At 41.5% G+C, this 12,544-nt stretch overlaps 1 protein-coding gene across 1 annotated transcript; it reads right to left on the reverse strand.

The window, feature by feature from the left end:
• Positions 1-9: 9 nt before the first annotated feature.
• Positions 10-10,706, reverse strand: pck2 (phosphoenolpyruvate carboxykinase 2 (mitochondrial)). Its single transcript, XM_059327331.1, has 11 exons — positions 10,456-10,706; positions 6,093-6,305; positions 5,803-5,987; positions 4,932-5,002; positions 4,598-4,733; positions 4,324-4,511; positions 3,313-3,475; positions 3,014-3,229; positions 2,443-2,580; positions 1,632-1,727; positions 10-1,518 (listed from the first exon to the last, which is right to left on the reverse strand). The coding sequence occupies exons 1-11, from the start codon at positions 10,485-10,487 to the stop codon at positions 1,049-1,051; spliced, it is 1,908 nt and encodes a 635-aa protein (XP_059183314.1). The 5' UTR covers positions 10,488-10,706; the 3' UTR covers positions 10-1,048.
• Between the last annotated feature and the right edge of the window lie 1,838 nt (positions 10,707-12,544).

Genomic DNA, 12,544 nt, shown 5'->3' on the forward strand with positions numbered 1-12,544 from the left:
AATTCTGCATTTGAGGATATTTATTCATTGCACTGTAATAAAAACCATGGCATACAACTTCTAAAAATACCTATTAATCTCAGTTGCATTTATTGGTCCAACATTTCACATATTGTGTGTAAACATCACCTGAAATCATACAAGTTAATCACAAACATTACAAAAGTGGCAAGATGAATTATGCATAGTAATCCCCACGAGAAATCTGCTACAATGTTTTGAGTAGCTAATGGCCCTGTGAAATATATTTATTTTATATTTATCAATTCAAAATAAAGGGCGTTTAATGAGACATAGTGTATTAAAGAGCTGGTGCTAAAATTAATTTAAAACCTTTAATGAATAAAACTGTTAAAACTTGATCTACTTTTGTCAGAATTTGACCAGAAAAAAAGATCTCTGGGCTTCAGTGTGTGAACATTAGCAGCCTAGACACTGTTCTGTTCAATATTCCAGAGGCACTAATCAGTTTCTGTGCTTTAGTACCATGACAGGTCTTGGGAGTGAATGGAGGAAGTGACGTTAGTGTCTCCACATGATAAATCTGACAATATCACAGAAATCTAACCTTCGTGTTGAGTCAAACCTTCCTCCTAGCACCAACATAACACCAGCCCCACAGCATTCATGTGAAGATGCATTAAAGATTATTTGCTTTTTATCTGTGACATTCAATTCCTGACAGATTTCTCTTGATAAAAGAGAAAGACAAGAGTCACTGGCTGTGTTTTCATGCACAGAGAAAGTGAACTAGTGGCCTGGTTACTGGTCTTTTTGATACGTTGCTTTTTATTTGATGATTGAACAAACATGTCTTCCTTTGAACGGAGTGATCTTCACATTTCAGGACATATCCTATGTTGTATAAAGCAACAAGCCACAGCATCCTCTCAGGTTATTAACCTGTTTCTCCTTCTGAGTTGTTATGTTTTTATATTTCAGGACTAATCTCTGTGTATGTAAACCCAGCCAGTGACTCTGAGTGACCCTAATGATCTGAATCCTGAGTCATCAGGGTGTTTCTGGTTGAACTTGCTGTCAGTGGGTTTTAATTGTGCACTCTGTCCTCCAGCGCCTTCAGCTCCGCCTCCACCTGAGCCGGCAGATCAGCTCCGACTTGCTGACTGAAGTACGCTCTCAACTCCTTCGTCTCCTTCTGCCAGAAAGACTTGGGCACATGGAACAGGGCGCCCATATCAACACTGCTGCTCAGACCTTTAGTGTCGATGGCTCCATCTTCTGGCAGCCAGCCGATAATGCTCTTCTTGGCCGCCTCGTCCTCCCTCTCCCGGCTGCAGCGCTTGAAGATCCACTCCAGTGCGCGGGCGTTTTCCCCGAAGCCGGGCCACAGGAAGGCGCCTGTCGCAGGGTCCTTTCTGAACCAGTTGACGTGGAAGATCTTCGGCAGCTGAGTCGGGGCCTTTCGGCTCTCCATGCTCAGCCAGTGAGCGAGGTAGTCGCCAAAGTTGTAACCGAAGAACGGTCGCATGGCAAAGGGGTCGTGCATGATGACCTTCCCTGCAGGAAGACACACGAATGCTTTGTAATTCTGATAAAGAATTGTCTTCAGTCGTAGAAGGAGTAACTTCTTAAAACATCACTGTGTTGTGAGGAGCTCAGTGTGTGAGTACCTTTATGCTCAGCAGCTGCCGTGGCCTCAGACCTCATGGAGGCTCCAACAAAGACTCCGTGTTGCCAGTTGAAAGACTCGTAGACCAGAGGGACTCCTGACAACATCAACATTTTTTCACATTTAATTGCGTTGTAAATGTTTCATGATATTTCTCCATCAATCTATCAATTTTCTTCTGGAGTTATCCCTCAGGTTCATGTAGTCCCACTTCGTAAAAGTGGCAATAAATCAAATCTTCACAACTATCGACCTACTTCCAAACTGCCCTGTCCTGCTAAGGTTCTGGGGTCCCTATAATTAAAAATCAGCTTAAATGATTCCGTTCATTAACCGCTGTGTTGAGTCCTCTCTGATCTGATTTCAGGTCGAAACAATGGTACTATTACTGATATTACATCAGTTACAAACTATGGGGGAAAAGGAAAATATTGTGCCGCCCTCTTTTTAGATTTATCAAAAGTATTTGATACAGTTGACCATGCTCTGCTCCTATAAATACGATTTAATATAATGTAATATTTGCTTCAACAATTCCTGTAAATGCTTCCAGGACTATCCCAGACAGCAATGTGCAACTCTGGTAGCTAACCATTAACAAAGGGGGTTCCACATAGTTCAGTACTGGATCCTGGCCCATTTACTATTTAAATCAACAATATAACATTCACTAAACAAATTGTAACACTCATCTTTACACAGTAATGCACATTCAGTCACTGAAATGCTCCATTCTTCCATTGGGCTGACATTATTCTTCCATGCAATAAATAAAAGAACAAGGAAAAGTCTTAAATGAGAGCAGCACCAACCTTCAGGCCTCCTGCCACCGAAGATGATGGCGTCGATGGGAACGCCCTCCTCGCTCTCCCACTCCGGGTCGATGATGGGACACTGAGCCGCCGGAGCGCAGAAACGGGAGTTGGGATGAGCGCACGGAGTCGAGCTTCCTTTAGTAACAAACAGGAAATAAACGTTTATTTCACCTTTTAGTGCTGTTCATGTTATTTGGTACAACAGTATTTACTTATTTTTTATCAAAATAATTTAGTTAACACCATCAATATGTGAATATCATGGTTCATACTGTGGCTGATCTTTGGTTTATTTCTTTTCATGTATGAAGAACTGCCCTGACACACCACCAGATGGCACTGTGTCCACTATGGCTGTTTGTTTGATTTATCATCATTATGTCTGTGATGACAAATATCAAAATACATGATACATCATGTATTATTGACTCATTGTTAAAGTTTAATATGAGTCATGTCAGAACTTTATATCTTTCTTGGCAAATAAACAAACAGTAAAACTGCTGAATATTAGAATGAACATTAGAAAGTGGTGTATCTTCTTTATAAAGGTCCAGCCTGGTGGTACCTGGCTGCCAGGTGTTTCCGTGCCAGTCAGTGAGTTGGACTCCGGCTGCCGGCGGGTCGAGACCCTCCCACCACACGCCGCCATCGCTGGTCTCGCCAACGTTGGTGAACACGGTGTTCCTGGCGATGGTTGCCATGGCGTAGGGGTTGGTCTTGTCTGAGGTGCCGGGCGCCACGCCGAAGAACCCGTTCTCCGGGTTAATGGCTCTCAGTTTCCCTGCAGAGGGAGAACACATGAGGAGTTAAAGCAGGACGAGGAGCGACGGCTGCTTCTGATGGACGCCTCCTCCTCTCTCCCACCCTGACTGTCGAACTTCATCCACGCGATGTCGTCGCCCACACACTCGACCTTCCAGCCTGGCAGAGACGGTTTCATCATGGCCAGGTTGGTTTTACCACAGGCGCTGGGGAAGGCCGCCGCCACGTAGCGCTTCACGCCCTGAGGGTTGGTAATCCCCAGGATCTGAGGAGGAAATATCATTCATATTCAACTCTTCATGGCTCGTCAACACATCATGACCACACACTGTCATCTACTAAATAAACAGGAAATCCCTTCCATATACTTCATCAGGCTTGAACTATTGAAAAGGAAATAATAAAGGTCAACCAATATTGGCCCATCGTAGACATATTGAATGGGGTAATTCAATAATACAGTCATAATTTAATAATAGCCAAAGTTTTACCCATAATCAAAAGTAAATCTACTAAATTCTAACAAACATTCTGTGATTAACATAAAGTTAACAGCTGTGTTTAAGCTCATCACGTCTTATATGGAGAAGTGGAACAGCTGGAGCCACAGAAAGTCTTTGCTGGGACAAATAGTTTCATTTATTTATTTAAATTAATTATTTAATGATGATACAAGTTACCAGAATGATCACATATAATCTGTTCTGAACATGTTTGCATTTCTGAAGTGATCATAATGTGTAATAATAATAATCTCATAATGGGTGTGTAATAATATGCAGTACTGTGTTTACAAATATGACTGATTAACTACGTTTTACTTCACAAATCTTGATTCCTTAGAGAAATAAGAGAATCACACTTTTTAAACCAACAAATTAGCATCCTCCTGAGTCCTCTTGGCTCAGACATCAGGCTGCATCACAGTAAATCAGCCAACAGAGGCAAAAATAATCATCAGCGCACAGCTTGATACGGTGTGAATGCACTAAACTATTCTATTGCACTATAGCTTGATTGTTTGCTTTTACTCTTCCTGTAAGTGTCTTTGGATAAAAGCGTCTGCTAAATGACTGAATGTAAATGACTAAATGTAAATGAAACGTTACTCACCAGCATGTGTTCGGCCAGCCAGCCTTCGTCCTTGGCGATGCGGGAGGCGATTCGCAGGGCGAAACACTTCTTTCCCAGGAGAGAGTTTCCTCCGTAGCCACTGCCGAAGGACATGATCCGCCTGGCGTCTGGCAGGTGAGATATCAGGACCTTCTCTGGGTTACAGGGCCACGAGTTGACCAGCGGGGCTGCAGAGGAGACAGAGAGGGATCCTTAGTGACATCTTTAGGTTTGAAGCACTTCAACAACTTGTTTCTGGCTCCTAGAATTTTACCTTTAAGTGGCAACGGTCGGCCCACAGAATGCTGACAGCGGACAAACTCCACTCCTTCGCTCAGCTTGTTGAGGACGGGAGAACCCATACGCGTCATGATGCCCATACTGGCCACCACATATGGGGAGTCGGTCACCTGCAGACAGAAAACATGTTGATCACCCAGATCTACAACATTCAGTCAGTAATAACCATAAAGTGCTACATTTATTAGATTATACTGTGTGATTAATGACTGTAATAAATCACAGCTATTTATAGCAAAGCTCGGGGCAGGCTTATTGCTTTATTGCATGCTTTTTCTATCTAGTATCCAGTGTGGAGCAGCCAGTACCTGGACTCCATATTTAGAGAGCGTGGAGCCTACAGGACCCATACTGAAGGGGATCACGTACATGGTCCGACCTGCAGAGAAGCATGAACACAACATGTTTCAATATCAACAACTGTTACCATGTGCTTATATTATTTATTATTATTTACTTATATTATACCAGGACGGAGATATGATTCCTAAAAAGTAGTCAGTGGACTTTTTCACACTGGTCGCTAGAGCCTACATTTTGGAGGGATTTTTGAGGCTGATAACATTTTATTTAGGATGAAAATAGACCTGTTCTTTGTTGACTGCGCACCAATACTTTATTAGAGATTATTTAACATTATTATACATACTATGCATTACGTTTTCAAACAATTATGGAAATGACCAGTGAGAAAATAAAAAAACATACAAAAAAAGTAAATACCTAATCAGTGCTGTATGATAAGGTCAGCTGCTAGACCACTTAAAGAAAAATACAAGTAAAATAAATACCTAAATAGTAGAAGATGTATAATTCATTGCTAGTCATTTAATTAAAGATTAAATAATTCTAAATAAAATAAATACCTTTATCACACCATTCCTTAATTACAGATTTTTCTCTGTTAGGCCAGTATCGGCTGATAAATTGGGCTTTACTAGCAGCATTATGGAATTATTTTTAGGAAACACACACACAAGTCCTGTTTCAAGCATTTATGCTGTTTGCTGGCAGTTGCCGGGGCGAACATATAAAAAAGCTCAGTAACATGTCAACAATGGCAGTAAAGACGAAGACACAATGCAGCATTAGTTAGATTTCAACCATTCGCATGTGTTCAGGTCACAATAATTCTTCTCCTGGCAACAATGGACAACAATGTGTTTCCCCCCAGCGTACCTGCCATGCAGCCGGGGAAGCGCTCCTGTCTGGCTTTATTCCAGTCGGACTCGCTCATCCAGCTGCCCAGCTGGCTCTTGGCCCCGGCAGCAGGGATGGGGATGGTGTCCCTCTGGTTCTTGGTCACAATAACCGTCTTGCTCTCCACCCGAGCCACGTCCTTCGGGTCTGTACGCGCCAACCAACTGAGCAGGAATCACAGCATGAAGCAAAAAAAACTTTAAAGTTAAATAAAGCCACGTAGTTGCCTTAAAGCAACACATTCAAGTATAGGAAGTTGAGGTCCTTACCAGTTCTCATACTTGGGGAGCTTCTTGACCATCCCGTCCCTCTCCAGCCCGGCCAGGATGTTGGCCGTTTCCTCCGGCGTCCCCGTCACCACGTGCACGCCGGCAGGCTTGCACTCGTCCACCGCTCCCTTCACAAACTCTGCCACCGCCGGGGGCAGCGAGGGGAGGGAGGCCAGGGACCGGACCCCCACACTGGCTCCAACACCACCATGTCTGGAAGAGATCCAGCATTTCATCATTCATTGTTTGGTGTTTTAGAAAAACACTGATTGATCACGAGTCAGAAAACAGAAAGAAACAAACACAGCGTTGATAGAAGTCAATCAGCCGTGAGAACATTAGAGGAGGACCCCACTCTGACCAGGACTGAACCAGCGTCCTCCTTATTGGCTAACGGGAGACTGAAATGTGGCATAACGATGGAGTTGTAAGAGCACAAACACTTCAACACAAGTTTAAACAAGGCCCAGATATGTGATAGCATTGTGGTGCAGCCATCAGTGGAACCTTAGAGCCTCAAACACACTTCACCATAATGAGATAATGAGAGGCATGGCGGGGGGCCGGCCCATTGTTGGTCTGGAGCATGATATTCACTAACACAAGCCAGTGAGAGGGCAGCAGCTATGCAGGCTGTTATAACACAAGCCTGTCTCCTGTCTGTCACACAATGGAACAGATGATGTGTGTACAGTACGGGCTTTGTTTTCAGTCTGTGGACAATGAGGATGACCCCAGGTGACCTCTTTAAAAATGTAAAAAAATAAAATAAGAATTAAATTCTGCATCCTCAAATAAGGAATGAATAAAGATAAAGTGTTGTAACAACTCGTCCCAGCCATGAATGGAAGCACATCTACAGCTAATTTACTGGGAATATAAATCACACTCCTCTACTCTGTTGTTTCAAAGACAATGGGGCGTCCCGTCAAGTGCAGGCACGCGTCTCCCAATTGGCTGCAGCGAGGGCGCCATTATACATCACATGCACACACACACACACTGCTGCATGCAGACACACAAGTCAATCTGGTTGTGTTGTACAAAGGGCAGCAGACAGCTGATGATAGCATGCAGCGCCACAGTGAGAGGGCAAAGAGCTGCCAGCCTCACGGTCCAAACTCTGAACCTGCAGCTTGTTTAAACATTGATGTGGGAGCAATTAATGATGAACACACTCCACGCTGTGCTGAAAACTACATTCAACATACAGCCGGAGCCAGATCGGCAGCTGAAGATATCATTTTTAATATTCGTCTTGAATTCAATATTGTAGTCTTGACAATAATTTTGGGATGAAGGTTAGATAGTAGTTGTTAAAGATGACACTTCTCTACATTCTCTACGTTCTTGATCTGGGATCCTCACAAGCATTTATCTCTGTCCATACCATAGAACACTATGAGAGATGTGTGAACATGATGTAAAGATGATATGAGACATGAGAATCACAAATCACTCCATTAATAGCATGCACCTCTTTGGCACATAGGCAGCAAGTGCACCATAAAAAGGCATTTACCTGAATAACAGCTGCTAGCATTAACAGCTGTTAATCAAATAAATCAAATAAATAAATAATAAAAGGTCAGCATCGGCTGTGATTTGTTCACATGTGCAATAATCACAGGAAGTGGAGGCTAAAGGTGAGTTGGTGTGAATGTAATCTGTAGTCTATTTCAGCTCAAGTCAAATTTAAGCACTTTTCAAGCATTTAAGCTTTTCTAGAACATTACAGCTGTGGTAAATAACACATTTACATGTAGTACATACAGTATTATAAACTGTATATTAGAGACCAACGGTTGTTTTGGTTGACAGATATTATTGTCCAATAATATCAAAAGCATATCGGGATCAATCCCATCTGTAAATATTTGTTCAAATATGCACAGATGGCTGTATTTGTACAGTAATTTTGCCCTCTGTATGATGTATAATTAAGTGTCAAAATGTACAGGAATTTGTCCATTTTGTGCCGTCCCATTTCAAAGAAGTGCCAACATGATCAGGATATGGATCCTGATCAAAATATGGATCCAGTGATCCTGTGATTGATCATTTTAAGGCTCGTTTAAGGCATGACAGTTTAATATTGCCCATCTGGCAACGCTTATAGAGATTAATGTTGGGATTAAATTACTTTTGTAGTGAAATCCAAATGACTGCAATGATTTTTCACTCAAAACTACAAATGTCAGCCTGGTGGAGCAGAACTCAGTAGATGTTTATCTCCTCAAACACTCCAATCTGTCTTTTCTTCCAAAGGAAACATGGCTGACATGTGGCAGAAACCGTCACTTTCCCAGGCTGTTTGACTAGATCTGAATGAATGAATGCTTATCTGACGTAGAACTAAAAGAACAATAGTGTTACTGTATCACAGCTCACTAGTCTGACCTTTAGCCACAGAAGACCAAAAAATAAAGGACACTTTGTTTGTCCTATCTGTGATATTAGATGATCTCCTTAAATCAGCTGTACTGAACTTTAGTCTCTTCTTCCCCTGCAGTAAATCAATTAAGCTTCCAATAATCCACCCTGCCATGCCACTAATTACTGTAACCATTCAAGGGGTGCTGAATATTATCTCCAATGTGATTAGGGTAAGAGGAGTTGGACAAAATGTGTCATTATTGAAACAGAAAACATTTGATGACTGCTTGCTCCAGCACAGAGACAGAAGATAAAGATAAAGATAAAAGCAGTGGGATGGTATCAGCAGCTTTGTTCTTCCCTCTTTGCATAAAAAAAGACACATTTTTTGACTCTGACGACCTTTGCTCCCAATTTCCCCCCCGTGGTCATTCATCCTCTGTGCTTTTGTCTCTGCTCTTTGTCTTTCACCATTCCTCGGCCCAACCCCCGTACTATGTATTATTATTATTATTATTACCTGCTGAGGACCAGCTCTCCATACAGTTAGCTCACATTTATCCACAAATCCTCTATGGGACATTTCAATGGGAACTCTGCAGAACTGAAGGGAGCATCATTATCTTTCTTTAAGGGTGAACCTTTTGAAATAGAGGACATTGTGCAGGATGTCAGCAGCAGATAACCCTGGTCTGGCATCCATTCCCCCGTCTGTCTCTGCAGCCTGCAGCTGGACAGCGTTTCTTCAAGCACACCTCCAAACCAACAAGCCAATCCTCTCACAGCACAGCCAGACAGGCCGACACTCCCCCTCTCAGGATCCTGGCCTCTCAGGATCCTGGTCTCAGGGCAGAGTCTGCACATGAAGCATTGACAAGCCAGAGTATCACTTAGAACATGCACACGTGCTGCATCAGCCGTGGTACAGCGAGTACCGGGGGGAACATGGAACATGCTGCAGGACATTCAGGCACAGAGTCATTAACTATCTCTCAAGCAGAAATACAAACAGAAAGCACAGCAACATGGGCCTCCCTGTCACCAGCTCACGCCTGCCATGGTGGCAGCTTCTCCCTCACATGCATCTTTAATGACAAAATCAAACCAAACACAAGATGCCGTGGAGCTCACGGAGCCCGGGGTCCCTGTGAGACGGGGGCTCATCACAAAGCCTGCAGGGGAAGTTGGTGAAGAGAAGGAATGCAGAAAGCCTGTTTTTAAAATCAGTTACTACTTCATGTCATCTGATCTGATGCTCGTCTGGGAGATCAAGTCAGACGTGTTTGTGACAGCAGTCATAGAAGCTAATAAACATTACAATGCTGGAATAATGCTGACAGACGCTGGACCGGATCTATAATTCAGGGCAGGGCAAATATCACTTTGCTTTTAAACAAATTTGTCAATTACGATAGTGTGAAGATTTTAGGGTTGGCTATTGGTGCTTTCAGAAAATATTTATACAATGAAATGTTTTGCTAATCATCAATAATGTAGATTTAGTGGGGGTGGGTAAAGAAATTGATTTTAAAAAATGCTGAAAGCTTGAGAAATGAAATCAATTTAGTGTAATGAAGCCTTAAAACCAGGAAAAGACAACAACAATATTAAAATATCTAAAATCCAAGATGATGTCTAGTCTTATAACATGAAATATTGATATAATATTGATGTAATGCCTAGCCGTACTATATCATGTATTCTTATTCAATAATGTGTTAACAAATAGTCCAAATGGAGGCAACATTATGTCTACAACACATTTTCTGTATGTGTATTAAAAATAATGCTAAGTTAACTGGCTTTCACTAATTAAGCAGATTTTGATTTGGGTTTTTTTTTATTGCTTAAGCCATTTGGTGTATTATGAAGAAAAATCTTCAAACATTAGCTTAAGTGCAATCAAATGTAACTTGTAGAAAGCTAAAACACGGTTTTTAATTTAAAAAACAAACAAACACATAAACACAAAGTCCCAATTGCTCACCTTCGTATGACTCCCAGCAACAGGCACGACATGTTCGGTGCAAAAATAAAAGTAGCTTATAAAAACCAAAGTGTAAAAAGGCACATTGAAGTGAAGTAGCTGCAGAGGTGAAGTGAGGAGCTGGTGCTAGAGCTGCTCGCAGCTCATATCTGAGCCCGGAGAGGACCTTGCACTTTGCTCAACGTGGACATTCACACGGATACACCTTGATGAGAGCACTAAACTGCTGCACGACCCCCGGTGCTGCAACTCCCCACGGTCCCCGAACGCCTCACCGCCTTTAAAAAGTGACGTTTCACCTCAGGACGCCGGTTCAGCTGGACTCTGAGAAGGAGGAGGCGCTTTAAAAGTTCAATATCACGCAGGTAACTTCTCCTTCTGTGCCCATGTTGTGTGTTGTTGCTCCTCCAGTCACAGACAGACCGACCGACAGACCAACCGACCGACCGACCGACCGAGCGGCTGACGCAAGTTTTAGAGTTCCTGCATGGCCGAGCCCCTCAAAACAAGCGTGGAACAACCCGGAAATAGGAGCAATGGTACGGAAATGGATCTCACTGATGATGATGATGATGATGATGATGATGATGAAAGCCCTCCTCTACAGCTTCATGTGAAGAAAGAGGTTTCACATTACACAATGGCCTCAACAACTCTACCATTCTACCAGCACACCTGGAGAAACCAGTTGGCATCCAAATCATCAAACCAACCAAACCAACCACCATGGCGTGTTTTATCTGTAGAATTCACATTACTATTAATATTATTTACACACTGTATATTTCTTCAATATATTCTCATAAATGGGTTTGTATTTGACACCTTCTGAAAAGTTTTGCACAATGGTTTGTTTGATATCTTGTGAAATTTGACCGTTACATTTCACATTGTGAAAACACATTGTTTTAAACGTGTATGTGGCTGTGTTGGTTTTACTTATCCGCACCAAAAGTACTTGGTTAAAGGCAAAAAGTATTTACAAAAACTACTAAATAATTATGTCACATTTATTTACTTAAATGTTTTTCAATATTTCTATTTGTACATATCTCTTCTTACGTAAGACCTGTTGCATTTGTATATTTACTGTATTTATAATGCACTTTTTTATCTTTATTGTATTTACAGACCTTCTATATCTTATACAACTTATGCAAATGTAAAAAATAAAAAAAATAATAAAAAAACCCAGGTTAAGCAGAACAGAACATATCTACAGAAGTTAATTTTCGAGGTTAAAACAACGTCACCTAATTTCATACCTCCGTCATAAATACTGCGACCGCTAGAGGTCACGGCCTAACAAAACAACATCTAATGCTAAAGTGACAAAAACTGCAATTCCTCCACTGGCCACTTGAGGCTGGCTCCAAAAGGAGTCAGTTATGTTAAAATACTCAGCTTTCCAGCAGAAACAAACATGTTTGGTCTCTCTCGCTAATTTCCTCATTTATATCAACTGTGAGGAGGGGTCTTTTTTTTTTATTTGTCGCCCATTTTATTTATGATAAAGATAATTAAGGATTAAAGTTATGCATAATTGCTTCAAGGTTTTTAAAAAAGAAAACTACCAGAAAAATGAAGATAACAGTTTTCTAACAGAGAAAACAAAGAAAAGCAGTAAAACATCACATTTGAGAAGCTAAAAGAAGTGAATAAATAACTTGTTGCTTTTTACTTTTCTGTCAACCAATAATCGATAATTGTTTCAGCTCGTGAATAAAAGGCTTTTAAAAGACTCAACCTGAAAAGAGACATAAAACTCTCTTTTCTTTAGGGAAAGGGCTGAAAATCTTCTGCTTCTCTAACATGAATCTTGGACTTTGCAATTCTGAACATCATGTTCCATGATTTTTGAGTTCTGGGGATCAAATTTCAAGCAGTTCTCTCTTGCTGCCATTAGAGGCTGTGAAGTTTCCCACTCAGGGTTTATACAGTTAATCCTCCCAGAGAATATTGTTATTATGTTTTTTACAACATTGATAAGTTTGAGTGAGACAGACATGAGCCAGCAGGAGGATCACACTTTACACCAACAATACATCTGGACTTTAAGTGAGTTTCCTGTGAATGTTTTTCTCTCTGG

Source organism: Centropristis striata, chromosome 23 (assembly GCF_030273125.1).
Source record: "Centropristis striata isolate RG_2023a ecotype Rhode Island chromosome 23, C.striata_1.0, whole genome shotgun sequence".
NCBI lineage: Eukaryota > Metazoa > Chordata > Actinopteri > Perciformes > Serranidae > Centropristis > Centropristis striata.

Bases quoted from the DNA above. Each gene is read 5' to 3' on its own strand.
- pck2 (XM_059327331.1), bottom strand. From the start codon at position 10,487: ATGTCGTGCCTGTTGCTGGGAGTCATACGAAG. The intron at 3,476-4,323 runs GTGAGTAACGTT...TTTCCTCCTCAG, and splicing joins GGCTGGCCGAACACATGCTG to ATCCTGGGGATTACCAACCC. The intron at 3,230-3,312 runs GTGGGAGAGAGG...CTCCCTCTGCAG, and splicing joins GATGAAGTTCGACAGTCAGG to GGAAACTGAGAGCCATTAAC.